General features: G+C 34.1%; 2 protein-coding genes and 1 pseudogene across 2 annotated transcripts; 1 reads left to right on the top strand and 2 right to left on the bottom strand.

Annotated features, from left to right (window-relative positions):
- Nucleotides 1-2989: 2989 nt before the first annotated feature.
- LOC143581674 (putative GPI-anchored protein At3g06035 pseudogene) lies at nucleotides 2990-5113 on the bottom strand (annotated as a pseudogene).
- A 1690-nt stretch (nucleotides 5114-6803) lies between these two features.
- LOC143582802 (uncharacterized) lies at nucleotides 6804-8719 on the bottom strand. Its single transcript, XM_077065292.1, has 3 exons — nucleotides 8641-8719; nucleotides 8427-8536; nucleotides 6804-7343 (listed from the first exon to the last, which is right to left on the bottom strand). Exons 2-3 carry the CDS (start codon nucleotides 8523-8525, stop codon nucleotides 6891-6893), a joined length of 552 nt encoding a protein of 183 aa, XP_076921407.1. The 5' UTR covers nucleotides 8526-8536; nucleotides 8641-8719; the 3' UTR covers nucleotides 6804-6890.
- A 4029-nt stretch (nucleotides 8720-12748) lies between these two features.
- LOC143582813 (stem-specific protein TSJT1-like) lies at nucleotides 12749-15274 on the top strand. The gene is made up of 4 exons (XM_077065302.1): nucleotides 12749-13044; nucleotides 13946-14186; nucleotides 14276-14396; nucleotides 14899-15274. Exons 1-4 carry the CDS (start codon nucleotides 12842-12844, stop codon nucleotides 15084-15086), a joined length of 753 nt encoding a protein of 250 aa, XP_076921417.1. The 5' UTR covers nucleotides 12749-12841; the 3' UTR covers nucleotides 15087-15274.
- Nucleotides 15275-15381: the final 107 nt, after the last annotated feature.

Below are 15381 nucleotides of genomic sequence, written 5' to 3' on the forward strand. Positions count from 1 at the left end.
TTTTTTATGGAACGAGGTCAACGTAGGAAACATTTTAGTGTTTTTACTTTTTTTGTTTATGCTTTATATTTTGAGCTATAATTTTTTTATTATTATTTTTGAATATTTTTTTTGAGGGTTTTTGATTTTTATAGAAAACCCCTCAAAAAAATTCAAAAAAAATAATAAAAAAATCATAACTTAAAATATAAATAAAAACCAAAATTTTAAAAAAACTAAAATGTTTCCGCCATTATTCCCGTTCATAAAAAAAAAAAAAAAAACTCGAAACCCGGTTCAACCCTAACCTATTCCGACCCAAACCAAAACAACCCTTTTTTTAATTGACCCGTTCTGACCCAAACTCATTCTAATCCAAACTCGTTTTGTCCCATGACTCATTTCAACCCATGACTCGTTCGACCCGACCCAACCCATTTGCCACCTCTAATTTAAGAGGTAACTCATTAACTCTGAATGGTTAAGAGGTGACTCATTAAGAAATATCATTTTAACAATTTGGACTTAAGATTACATCTTAACTATTAAAATGCTATGAATCATTAAGAGTTATCCTTTTAATGACTATTAATAGGCTATCAAATGGTCCCTAAATCAAGGTTTGTCTTTTTAGTTTTATCTTTATCTAAGATTCAATCCAAAATACGTACTTTTAATTCCTAAACTATCCCGTATCTAATGTAATAGTAATAGATCGCCTTTGGGAGCACTCTACATCCATATAAAAGTTTTCTTTTAAAGCTACTTGGCTACCGGCCACAAAAAAGTATCAACTTTAAACCAATGTGCTATTTATTTTTAGAATTCTAAAGTCCGCAGTGTCTGTTGCTATTATGTCTTTTTTACATTTCTTTCTTTTAGGTGTATTCCACTAAAACATATATAACTAAACATTGCGCATTAAGCATATTCAAGGTTTATACATCATTCGATTGATGGACTCTTTCTTATTGTGGATATGCTGGTCATATCAATATGGATTTTGATTTTTGTCCTGCCGTATAAAAGTTTAGGTATGTTTCGTAGGTCAGTTGTGGATATTAATAGTGGCAGCCCTTAGAATTAATGTCGAGCCGGAAAAAATATGCTTCTTATAGGCTTAATGATAAATAATGTAAACTGTTTTTTTGAACGACGATTAAAGTTATGACAATAAACATAGCAATTAGCAAAATCATGGTATTATAATGAGTTTATCACGGCAGTGGGTTTATAAGTGTTATGGCGTATAAAAGTATATACATATTCGGAATTTTTAAAATTGTGTCCCGTCTGGGGCGCCCATGTCACGCCTCCCCAAGGCCTCCCCTATTATTAACAACTCGTTAAACCTTAATCCGGCTAATTTGTAACCAACTATATGGTATTATAAACACAATATCGAATATGTAACAATTAAAAACCTCTCTATTTAAGCAATAGTTGTTGGTGGGGATCCATAGGGTTTTATGATTCAATCAACACGAACACACAATACACCCACATGCACACTAATCTTAAATAACATAATGAACGCGAGAGTTTTATAGTTGTTTGGTTTAAACTGACCTACATACACTCTCCACGGCTACTTATCTTAATTTCTATTAGGTGCTTTGCCTCCAAAAGGGGAGGGGAAGCCACAATCACACAACCACAATCTTTGTTGATATAATAAGAGAGTACTTATATGGGGAAAAATCTAGGGCTTCGCTAGACATTCAAAACATCCTTTGGTCATATTACTACTTAAACAACCTATACTCTTAACAAGTCTAGTCAGCAAGCCTCTGCTCTAACTTGTTTAGTGAGCCAGCAACCTTTGGTCTGTTGTCTAGTGAGCCAACAACCTCGGGTTTGGTAAGTTAGGCCTTGGTCTAGTGAGCCAAAGCATAACCCTTGCTATAGAATAACCGATGCTCTATTATCCCCCGCTCTGGTTGTTAAAGACTCCACACCCAACAATTGTAGCTATCAAAATGTTACATTTTTCATCTTTTATTATTTTTGCACTTTTAATAAGTGTCTTGTTTTGGTTAATAGCTAATACCTGGATCGGAACCAGACCCGTGAGAGTGATAATATCAACTACGTGACCCATAGTTGGTGTGATTGATGGGTTTGGCAGGTTCAGTTCGCGAGTTCTGCGAGTAACTTAATGCCTTCATTTGGTGCTTTATTACCCGGGTTTGACACATCTTGAATTTGATCAACATAATCCTTTACGTGAGCTGTAATTTGCAATTGGGCTAAGCCATTTACTCTAGAGTCTAGACTAGATTTAAAGCCTTATGCGAAATTGGGTTGAGCAGCCTGCAAATGGACATTTCAACTAGATCAAAGAATATTGAAATTGCCAAATTGGGCTACACATGAAAATAAATTAGCACTTTCTAAAGAAACTAATTAATCCAATAGTTAATCAAACAATAAACAAATTAATCCAAATATTTATGCAAAGTTCTTCTTTGATAATGAAATTGGGCTAGCGGCCTAGCTTGTTACCAGTTTCTATTTGTCTAAGTTAATCAAAACAAAACATAGAAAAACCAACATTAATCCAAACAATTATGGAACAATCCAAACAATTAATCAAACTCTAAGCAATTTAATACTTTTCAAAAAACTTGAATACTCCAAACAACGTCTCTTCAATCTTCATTCGATCGCCAACGCATTGATTTTCTAAAAAAAACATCTAACTTTTTTTTTCTAAAAACAATTAAGATTAGAAATTAAAAAAATACCAACCAAATGCGAAATATTGAATTTACCTTGTGAAAACTCGTTGACATTCTCTAAAACCTCGGTTTCATTAATTTATTTTCTTCCCTTTCGTGTACATTCTTGTGTCTACGTTCTCTAAATCCTTAAACAAACATGAACAAGGCTTTGTTTCGTTCGGTTTAGTTACAACCCTAATTATGCTATAAAAGTTCATGATTTCATGTGTTTCTAGAATAAGTTTTTATTTTAAAAAAAAATATATAATTTGAAACCTTGACTTTGAATAGTTATTACAATATCATCTGCATCTGAAAATTTCCAACCTCAAAACACCAAATCAGAAACAATAAGATAACATTTCAAATATTCAGACTACATCTCAAACCCCAAAAGTATGCCACCATAAGTAATATCCGTGTTAATACATAACAAAAAAAACATCCATACAAACAACTCGTAGACCGATTTATAATCAAGCCCACACGAATGACAAAAACGCCACGAGAAAAAGCACCGAGTAACACATAGGACCGATTTTGTAAACAGAATTAGTTACATCATTACTACCAGGAGAAAACCCGCCTTCGGGTGTGTTTGTAGTCAACACAACCACAATCCAGTCATCTTCAGCACCGATCCCAACACCAGTATATGAGGTGTCGTTTAAGTACTTTGAATATTGGGACTGCGTGTAGTTGGAAAGTACAAGGGTGGAATCAAGATTAGGAACACATGCGGGAAGCACAACACCGTCTCGGGTAGTGGTGACGTTCAAATGACATTTGGTTAAAAGGTCGGGATAATTGGCGAATTCTGGTTCGGTTCCGGGTACGGTGTTGGAGCCGGTTGTGTTTGTGCATGGTTGCTTTTTGAATTGGTCGGCGAGTTTATCGGCTAGGCATTTGGCTCGGTCGTTTTCGGTTAGAGCTGTTAAGTTTAGGGTTGCTCGGTAGCTGTTGATTCCGGGAAGAAGGCTGTCTTCTGCATCTGTAAAGTTACCAAAAGTTGTGTTAATTAAATGGTAATAATTGTTGAAGTTAAAACATGCAATTTGACCAAATTTTGTGTGTTGGGTTGGGTTGACTCACATATACTCTATGCTTGTTATAGACTGATCATATATATGAGCATTTGCGCAGGGGTATATATGTCTTTATGTATATTGGTTGTTATAGAGTTTGTTAGAACCACTTGTATCTATCCTTTTCCTTTGAGGTCTCAATATACAAAAAAATAGATACAAGTGGTTCTAACAAACTCTATAACAACCAACATACATAAAGACATATATACCCCTGCACAAATGCTCATATATATGATCAGTCCAATTATGAATGTTTGATGTATTACATATGATTATAATGACATTACTTTTACAGTAATAATCAAATCTTTTGAATGAGGTAGCATGTGTTAAAAAGTTACTTTGGTCGACTTTTACATGCGTCCTTTTTGGCGAAACTGTATGATTTTATCCATTTTATACCAATAAAGAAACGTAACCTAAATAATCCCATTCATAAGTAAATGAACCGAATTTTCAAATTATCATGTGTAGCAGTTGTCCAGTTCATTTTTCAACTATTTGAGTAATCTAAGAACATATGCAGAGTTCGAAGGATACAAAGGGCTTTGTTTTACAATATATCTTGGTGGCTACATAATGTTTTGTTAATTGTATGATAGTCTTTAAGGAACCGATCAAGTAAACTTTTCAAGCCCGTGAAACCTAACAGTTGCCGCAAAAGATTAAAGCTTGTATCGACTATCAACAATCTTTAAACATGAAACCATCTCCTAATAATCAATGGAAACAACATATATTGATTTCAATCTGTTACCTACCTTATCTATGCAATGTTAATTAAACGCTAATCTAATTCTGATTATTCAGTAACATTCGGCCCCATGTACCACCAGTATTGTCTGTTTTCCCTCGATGGATGGCCTAGAGGTGCACAAATCGTGTTTTTCTAATACCCGGTTCATGTTAATCTTCATTGTATCGTTACAATCTAACTCTGATTATGACCACATTCAAAGATCTAACTCTGGTTATAATAAACAAATTAATTACCAACCCCAACCAATCAGATCTAAATCCACATGTAACATTAATCACTCGAATAAACTCATCTTCATGCTAGAAATCATTAACTGCACTACTAGAAAACTTAGCTAAGGCAGCTAGATCATATATTCAGACAGTTGTTAAATTAACCGAACATGATTTAAAAAAAAAAAAAGCAAGCAAGCAATGGTGATTACTACTTGAGATTAAAACATGAAATTAATTTGTGAACAAGAAGTTACCGTCGTCGCACTTGACTGCTTGATCGATGCAGAAGATTGAAAAGAGGAGGAGCGTGAGAATCACGTGTTTTTCAACATACGCCATCAACGACATTTGTGTCTTGTGTTTGGTCGGTGGAGGAATCGTAGGACGGATTGATATGTTATATAGACTATAAAGGTTATGCGGTGGTATAACGACGTCGTCTTGATGGCACGTCATTTTCAAAGCTGTTGATGTAGATTAATAATAATAATAATAAATATATAAATACTCGACAATCGACATGGGTTTAAAGTAAACTTAAAATAAGTTTTTTCTTTTCACTTTTGTGTAGAAATTTATTTCGAAATGACAAAATAAAATATTGGAGTGAAATGGATTCTGGGAGGGGAAACAAAATTAAAGGTTTTCATGTGATTCATTATTTTAAATGACGAATTTTAGAATGATTGCAGAGTGTGTCAGTTTGTGTCGGCTGAGCTGGACGATTATCAAGACTTTCGTCATTTGAAATGCGAAAGTAAGACAATTTCCTTGTGTTCCGTCAGCCACTGCCTTGTCATCCGTCACTTTGACTAACATATAGCAATGAAAGATGTAAAGTCCTTAATTGAAATATTTAGTATTCGACTTTTTTGACATTTTCTTTTTCTTATAAAATTTTAAGTTTCTTTGTAAATACGATATCAGACTCAAAATTGCATGCAGTCTCATAGACCTCGCCAACTGCCACCTCGGCTCGGGGTGAGTGTCGGTACAAGCCAGGCTACCAGCCTTAGTTGGGCTGCTGGATTGTTTACTACATTTCTACAATTATGGGTTTTTGGGCTGCACACATACAAAATGGTGTAATTATGTTGGGCTAATTAGTAATTACACAAACAAAGATGGTATAGTAATAGTAATATAGTATGGTACTAAAGAAGTAAAGATACAATATAAAACTTTGATTGACGATGTACACGGTGTTTTCAAATAAAACCACAAAAACAATACTTGAGTCATGCTAACCATAGAATACTATACCTATAGTGAGTTGAAAAAGAAAAACCATAAAGGCCAAATGTATTACTCGCTACTGACAATGGTGGATGAAATTGTAAGTTCTCATACATATTATGATATAGAATAGAAATAGATATATTACCATCCATTTACTGCCCGAACAAGGTCAGGCATGGACCATTCGGTCTTGATTTCCGATTGATGAACTAGAAGGAAAATGGAATTCTTGTTATTTTCTGAAAAGAATCAAATTCCGTAAATACAAATATACCACGATGACTATCCATGTAATTAACTCCAAATTTTGAATTAAACTGTCTAACCAAGCATTCGTATTATACATGTGAATTAATGGAATGCGTTACTAGCATATTTTATAACTAAATAATAATAAAACTAAACGCCCGCCATTGACATCCCACCGCCACCATCACCTCACCAATGTCGCTTTCGTCTCCGCAATTATCACCACCACCACCACCACAAATTTTAGAAACCCGCGACTTTTAAACTGAATTAGGTTTAGATTTGTTTACTAATTAACTTTGTAGCTGAATGAAAGTGTGATTAACACCACATTTGCTGGACTTTTAGTGATCTGTTATGCCTTAGGGCAGAAGTTGATTCAGGGGTGATGATTATGATGTTCATGTTTTCTAAATTGTGTAATCTCAACTAAAATAACTATACTAACATTAGGGCCCACCATCGCCACAGCCATCATTGAAAACAGTATAAATCAATTGAACAAAATAAAAACCAGAGAGCACTACATCTAACAAGTAACAACATATCATGTAACACAATCATTTAAACCTCAAATTAAAATCCCCAGTCCTACAAGTCAAACTCAACACACACAACCATTCCAACATGATCTAACTTAATCAAGATAAATCTTAACATCAATACCATCATCAATAAGCGATTGAACAACCGCTCTAATTTTACCTTCAAACTTATCCCTTTCTCTAGGGGTATAAGAAGCTGTATACACATCGGCTTCTCGAGCCCGGTCAGACAATATCTTCCCAATAGCCAAACAAGCGGGAATATCAGACCGAGACTTAAGTGCAGCTTTAATATCTTTTGAGTTTGTTCCAGCAACTGCAACTTGTTTGCTTGTCACCCTGTGAGTAAGTGAAGCTGAAACGAACCGTTTTGAGATGAAAACATCCAGTGTGAATGGCTCCATATAAGCTATTGTTCGTTGTTTAAATGATATGTGTTTGTTTGGATTCTTTGATTTCTTTTCCCTTTGGTAAGTATATGGACGACTATTATCATCATCCAAGAAATCTTCTACTCCAAAAAAGCTTCTTGGTCCAGAACGTGCCTGCAGATCAGTCCTTTGTTACTGTTTGTGTGATTAAAAAAGATTACAAGCTAATATTCCTAACTTTACGGGTCGATTTGAGTTAGGCTTTATCTCTGACGAGTAGGCAAGTATACTAACCGAATATTCAGTGAACTGTTCGTGAACCAATCGGTAAAAAGTTTGTTTATGTTCAATGTGTGTTCATTCAGTTAAAGAACAAACAAGAACACATGTCTCGTTAGTTCATATATGTTCATTAGCGTTCATTTATTTTAAATTCTTTTGTCTATGTTTTTTAGTTTAGGTTTGTTCAAGATCGTTTACGTTTGTTTTTATACTTTTCTAATATTTATATGCCCATTACAATATTGTCTAGTTTTATGTAATTAAAATATCATGCAATCATAGCGGTCATAGCGGCAACCTACCCATAGGCTATGTAATGATAGCGATGAAATAGCAAGCGCTATTTGATGTTTAGCGAAAAGGTATTAGAAACTTTTTTAAATGTATTACATTATAGTAGTCCACCAAAATAGCGCTTATAATCAATAAATACCACCAACATAGCTAATAAAATAAAATAAATAAATAGCAGATGGTTGCTATTTCACGCCGCTATTATGTCGCTACAGACCGCTTAACGCTAACCTGCCTGTACGCTACGCTATTCTATCTTCGCTATTGAGAACCATGAATGTCACTTAAGTTTAGTTTTATTAGCTTATTAGGCACCACAGATTGATGTTCGTTCACCTTTACTTTTAATTGGTTTTTGGTCAGCTATGTTTGTTCGTTTACGTTCATGAACCGAACGAACGAACATGAACACCTACGCTTTCCTAATCAACAAACACGAAGAAGAAAACTCTGTCCGTATATGTTCATGTTTTAATTTAAGGTTAAACAAACTAACACGAACATGCACGTTCGTGTTCGATTGGTCTGTTTACAAGCCCACTAACGAGTCAATAATCGCCCAAAGTATACTTATAATCTATTTGAAGCAAAAGATGCATTATTATTGAAATAATACAAAACCTACAATTAACATTGTTTGTAATTTCTAACAAAGAGAAAAGATAAAATCGGATGAGATACCGGAACAGTGTGAATATGTCTGGCAATAGCATGTATACATAATTTGGCCTTCTCACATCCGAGCATAATAGATGACACAGAACATGCTTGTTTAAACATGATGATGATATCTACAAACAATTTACAAGTAAATAACTTAAATTGTTAGTGTAAGTAGATCAAATGATAGCAATCATCGATAATTAATTAAAGAAGCAATTGAAATATATCATACCTTAGGTTGGATGAACAGCAGGCTGTGAATTAATACGCAATTGTTTTATATAAATCGCAGAAACCCTAGAAATCGCCTTTAGTGTACTCAAAGTGTATCATTTAGCTTGGTTTGAGTTTATTTTTAGTGCAGGAATTGAATTGAGAAATCAATGGGTTATGGGTTATACATAAACCCTAAACCATGACCTGTATTTTGTTAAAGATTTGTGGGTATTGGACCGGTATGATAGTTAGAGGTGGAAAAAGAAAAAAGCAATTACAAATTTTGTCCTTTAAAAAAAACTAAATTACGGTTAGTGTCCTTTTTTAATTTCCTTGCAGACGATATCCTTTAAATATTTTTTTCTTACACGTTATGTCCTTTACGCTAACTGGGTTAGAAAAACTCAGTTAAATACCCTCACGTGAGGCGGGCATTTTTGTCTTTTCGTCTGAACCTTCAAATTTATAACTTACAAAACCCCAAAACCTACCACCAATCCCAAAACCTGCAAATCCACCTACCTGCAAATTTTCATCATCCCAAACCCTAAAATCCACTTACCTGCAAATTTTCATCATCCCAAATTCAAATCAAACCAAAACCCAGTTCCTAAAATCCACCATCTCCCCATTCCTCAATCCAAATTCAAATCCAACCAAAACCTGGCCGTACACCTCGGACAAACTATCGAACTCGTCGGCGTTATATTATCCGGCGAGATTTGGTTCAAACTCGTAGGAATCGTAACGGCCGATCTGGGTTTCAACGGGAAACCGATTACCGACGTGAATTGGATCTGGGTTTGTGGGTTCGTAGCCGTTCGTCGGATCTTGGTATTCAAGAGGGCATCAACTTCTCCCTGGTAAACTCCATGGGTGCTCCACAATCCGACCCGGCAATTACTCGGATCTTGACCGCCGTTAACGACCCGGAAAGCTTGGCGCGATGTAATCGGTGTTCTGCTGCTGCCGTTAGATGTTCCCACCATCCTTTTCAGATCTTGAACATCAAAAACCCACAAAATATTAATATTAGTATTAATTGTTTAGATCTTCGATCTTGAAATGATTATTATTAATTTGAAAGAGAAGTGTAAAATGTAGAAATGGGTTTTTGGTTGCTAGTGTTGTTGTCGAGGTATTCAAGAGGGTATCAAATTTGGTAAACTCCTCCATTGTTGTTGAGAGAAGAGATGGGTGAAGAAGATTTGGTAGAGAGAGTGGTGTATGTGTGTGTTTGTGTATGTGAATTTATTATTATTAATATGAGTTTGTTTTGAAAAGATTAAAATGTCTTACATGTACCTCATGTGAGGGTATTTAACTGGGTTTTTATAACCCAGTTAGCGTAAAGGACATAACGTGTAGGAAAAAAATATTTAAAGGATACCGCCTGCAAGGAAACTAAAAAAAGGGCACGAACCATAGTTTGGCTTTCTTAAAGGACAAAATTTGTAATTTTGTCAAAAAAAAACCGGAACCGGACCTAATAAAAATGTCCGTGAACCGGTTTTTATTATACCCGGGTTTTTAATACCCAAACCCGTACCCGTAGGGTATGCATTTTAGTACCAAAACTCGTACCCGAAACCGGATCCGATTTGTACCCTGTAATACCCGAACCGGTTCCATATCTGAAACGGGTTTTACAAATACACGGAACCGGGTTTTTCAAATACCCGATCCATACCCAATATTACCCGAAAATACCGAAAAAATAATCCTAAAAGGCGCTAGTGTGCAACCCCTTAAAAATCAATATATATCAGAAAAATACCCGAAAAAAAAGAAAAAATATATATATAAGCAGAAAAAACCTGAAAATAAGGTTTTTTCAATACTCATAAATAGGGTATTCAAATACCCGGTTTTAGAATACTTGGTTTTATACCTGACCTGAACCCAATACATAGGGTATGGTTTTTAGAGACAATACCCGGACCCTGGTATTGCTAATGCCCGATTTTCCAATACACGATTATTTGAAAAACCCGATTTGTGCACCACTAGTGATAGTGGGATGTACCTCGCCCAATCATTTTTCCTTTGCAACTTTTTTTACAAACTTGTGATGTCTTCATTAACCGTTACATCGAAATGACAGGTAAGTGGACAAATAAGTTATGTCATTGACCCTATTCTAATATCAAAACTAAGTCATTTAAGGTTGCATTAATAGAATATGGGGTCATAACTACTCATGACATGTTGGGCATGGCTACATTACTAATACCAAAAAAAACTTGGACTGATTGATATAATACTTGTATATAACAAAAAAGCGGGTGATATATATGCTTTGCAATGATGAACCTCAACATGGATCATCGGCAACACAATTCTAGATCAATAAATTTATGACACGGTATCAACAGGGATTGGTTGGTGTTCACTTAAACACCGACCACAAATCCATACCCAAATGTATGTAGTGTCTCTGCTCTATGCACCCCTCGATACATAAAAAGTCTTAAATGCCTGACTTATTGTTTCTAATAGGATATCAGCCAAGTATGAAGTAACTACACAAAATAATTTAACAAAATTAAAATGTGTAATCGTAAAACTATATTTAAAATAAATATTATTGGATAAATATTCTTTAAAAACATTATACGTTATTCATTAGTATTTACGATGATCGTGTATCAGTTAGAAGGACCTTGATTTATGGTATTGAAAATCCTTGCTTGATTTAAGAGATTATGTTTGACTGTCGTGATATATGTAACCCACCATGTCTTTCATATATTTTATTAATATTAAAATTAGAAAATCAAATATTTATATGCTTCAAATCTTTGAGGGTTTAAGAAATATATTGGATAAACGCACACCTTGCATTAGTTAAAAGTATTATCATTTCCATCCTTTTCACTTTTTTTTCTCTTAACTTTTTTAACTTTTAAGTGAAACTCACAAACACATTTAACCATTTATTATGTCGTCATTGTTCCTCTAACAAGATAATCCTTTTTTATCGTAGGTGAAATTTAAACTTTTAAACGGGGAAGTGAAAATATTAAAAATTATATTAAGTTTTTACACATAAAAAACAACATTTTTTTATCAAATAAATATCATAAATCAAATAATAATAATAATAATAATAATAATAATAATAATAATCAGTTCTTCTAGTTGGTTTGGTTTTTTCGTGTGGTTGATGACCCAGTGATAAAGAAAAGTCTTTTAAACACCTAAAAATCATGGTTTTATGTTCTACTAAATAGATGAGATTTGCCTGTTGAAAAAATAGTTGCTTAGATTTAGGCTATCAAAATATTGTTGCTTATGGACTCATATATATTAATGGAAATATATGAACTATATTTACTTTATATACATAGCCTATATATAGAAGTTGTAAGTTCAAAAACAAAGGGCGCAATAGTCAGTAACAAATTACAAGAGTGTAGAATAATCAGCATTCAAACGCAACATGTGTAAGATGTAAATGTATACACTCAACCACTTCATTAAATAACTGTCACAACTCTACGCAAAGAACTACGTAAACATGTTTATACACAAAATTCATTTTATATGACAAAATCAAGTGTGTGAAAATATTAAAAATGAATAGAAAAAATATACACACATTAAAATCGCTAGAGCAAATAAGAAATATCTTGGCAAAAATCGAGGGATTGCATGATTCTAACAATATACAAATTGAATTACACACTATTTTTTCTTGATTTTGTAAAAAGTTTTTTATTTTCTCTTATATCATATATGAAGATATCATGATACAAAGTCGACACTAGTAGTATAAGATATAGCTCCGTCTCGACCGCACGTCCACGGTCAAGCGCTATATATAAAGCCCGATCTCGGCTCATAACCAAGTTCTAAAGAGTTAAGCTCCTTTATTAGGGGAAAGTTAATTATAAATATCTTGAAAAAGTAGACACATCCATCATTTTCCGTGACTACAAACCAAAAACAAAAAAAAAAAGTCTTGTTAATTCTAGAAATTTGTAATCTGATTATTTTGTATTTTAGCAATAAAATATGAATTGATTCTATCGCGTCAGTAATACGTGTAAATCATTCATTATCCAAAATCCAAACCAATCCCACACACCTTAAATACGAGTCCAATACCACCACCCCATTTGACCATATCATCCGAGTTTCTTCAGCTCTCTCTCATTCATCAAACAAAACAAAAACCAAACCATAAACCAAACCAATCAAACAACAAACCAAACATGTTGGCAGTGTTCGACAACACCGTAGCCAAGATCCCTGAGGGTCTACAAACCCCACAACAGGACCCATCAATCAATGCTCTCAAAGATGCTGGTCTAGCTCGACACTTTGCTTCTATCCATCCGTCTGCAGTTACCATTAATCTCGGACAGTCTGGTCTTATCTCCTACTCTGTTGATAAGCAAAACCCTTTGTTACCTAGGTAATGTTTTGTAGATCTGGTTGGGAATATTGTTTTATTATTATCTTATAGATTAGTTGTTTTTTTAAGCAGTGGATTGGTATGAATTAGGTTCTTTTTTGGGAATATGATTCGAATCTGATCTTGTTTTACTTTGATTTAAGATTTGAAGATGGGATTGCTAAAATAAAACCCCTAATTATTTGTGATTTGGTACTAGTTTTGATCATGATCTATAAATAGGTAGTATTTATTTTTTAATCATATCTAAAGCTAAGTATCTAACATTATCTAACAAATGGACAAATAAATGTTTGTTGTTTAACTTAGACCCAAATATCTTTTCTATTGGTTACCAACTCTTCTATTTTGTCAACTTTCATGTACTGTTTCTATTTTGTGAAATGTACTTAAAAAGTCAATTTTAGTTGGGATTAAATTTGTTGGATCGGGTCGAATATGAGTGTAATGATATGCGTGGGTTGGTTTGCGTTGGTTTTGGGTTCAAAAGTTTTTGACTTTTGAAAATCGTTTGGTTTTGATTTTCGATTTTACTGTTTGGGCTTGAGAAATTTTAGCCCGAAACAAATTTTTGCCCAAAATAATGAAGTGGGACCAAAATGTTTATTATTATACATTTGGGCCAAAATATTTGGGTAAAACAATTTATAAAATTCTTACAAATTACTTAAAATACTTAAAATTCAAAATTAAAATCAAAAATCCATAAATTTGGTTTCAGTTTTAGTTACATTCAAAACCGAACGAAAAAAATCAGTTTTTTTGAAAAACATAATACCAACCTGTCTGTTTTTATATGGGTTCGGTTATTACGGTTCGTTTTTTATGAATAAATATATAAGTAGAAGTTATAACCATGTGAATAAGCGTTTGTTTGACTAATGCTTTAACTTTTTGGTAGATTGTTTGCTGTTGTGGACGACATATTCTGCTTATTCCAAGGTCACGTAGAAAATGTGGCACCGTTAAAACAGCAATATGGGCTAAACAAGACCGCAAACGAAGTAACAATTGTTATCGAGGCTTATAGAACTTTAAGGGACCGTGGTCCTTACCCTGCAGACCAAGTCATGAGAGACCTACAAGGAAAATTTGCTTTTATTCTCTATGACAGCACTACAAAGTCCACTTTCATAGCTGCTGTAAGTATTAATTTCACATTAGTTTATCTTTACCTTTTTTTTAATAATATAAAATTTTAGCTTATAATTTGCTTTTTCTTGCAACACAGGATGCTGATGGCAGTGTGCCTTTCTTTTGGGGGGCTGATTCAGAGGGGCATTTGGTGCTCTCTGATGACGTGGACACTGTTAAGAAGGGATGTGGGAAATCCTTTGCACCCTTTCCAAAAGGTTTGACTTTTCTATTATTTACATTTTATTCGGTCTGGTCAACACAACTCGATCAGTTTATAAGTTGGCTTTTTGGGTGTAAAACTGGTAACTGGCAGTCTGGCAGTAGTAGTTTGGGTCAATGGATAATGGGTTGGTTTTGGGCACGAACCGAACTAAAAAATGAAAACTTGGTTTTTGGAAACCGTTCTGTTTCTGTTTTTCGGTTTTTGGTTTGGGTTTAAGAAAATGCTCCAAAATAATGAATTTGGGTCTAAATCTTTTTTTATTGTACATTTGGGCTAAATATTTGGATCACACTACATTGTTCAAATGACTTTTAACCCGCTCAACCGACTTTGCATGTTAGAAACTTACATAACTTACATTGACCCGTTGGTACATAAACGGGTCAAAATTGCCACATGCTCCAATTTTTGACAATGAGTGGTCAAATATATGACATGAAGTGTGAGGTTAAATTTTTATAACACTAATAGTGATGATAACAATAATAATACAGGATGCTTTTTCACATCATCTGGTGGGTTAAGGAGCTTTGAGCATCCGTTGAATGAACTGAAGGCGGTACCTAGAGTGGACAGTTCAGGAGAGATGTGTGGTGCAAACTTTAAAGTGGATTCTGGTTCAAAGAAAGAGTCTGGAATGCCAAGAGTCGGGAGTGCTGCTAACTGGTCCCAACATTACTGAGAACGGGTCGTGTTTTAACTTTTTTTTCTTATTATTATGGTGATAGATAAAGGGAGATGGACCCTGTGTTTGTTTATTTTCTTTGTTGAGGTGTGCTAAAAAGAATGATATGCTGTTGGTGTTAGCATAGTTAACACCAGGTAATAAACCAACTTTCACAAATATGTCACATGGTTTTACTCTCGTAATTTATGTCAGCTAACTAACTAATTATTTGGACCTCGATATTCTAGTAATAGACTTATAAAACATTTCATGCTTCAAAGGCAATAGCGACAGTGTGTAACTGAGTTAA

The sequence above is a fragment of the Bidens hawaiensis genome, unplaced genomic scaffold, assembly GCF_021521415.1.
Source record: "Bidens hawaiensis isolate Kalapana, Puna unplaced genomic scaffold, B.hawaiensis_p1.1 tig00001511_1, whole genome shotgun sequence".
Classification (NCBI taxonomy): Eukaryota; Viridiplantae; Streptophyta; class Magnoliopsida; order Asterales; family Asteraceae; genus Bidens; species Bidens hawaiensis.

Coding starts and splice junctions, on each gene's coding strand:
- LOC143582813 (XM_077065302.1), top strand. CDS start 12,842: ATGTTGGCAGTGTTCGACAACACCGTAGCCAAGATCCCTGAGGGTCTA. Junction 13,045..13,945: donor CAAAACCCTTTGTTACCTAG/GTAATGTTTTGT, acceptor ACTTTTTGGTAG/ATTGTTTGCTGTTGTGGACG. Junction 14,187..14,275: donor AGTCCACTTTCATAGCTGCT/GTAAGTATTAAT, acceptor CTTGCAACACAG/GATGCTGATGGCAGTGTGCC.
- LOC143582802 (XM_077065292.1), bottom strand. CDS start 8,525: ATGTTTAAACAAGCATGTTCTGTGTCATCTATTATGCTCGGATGTGAG. Junction 7,344..8,426: donor GACATATTCACACTGTTCCG/GTATCTCATCCG, acceptor ACTGATCTGCAG/GCACGTTCTGGACCAAGAAG.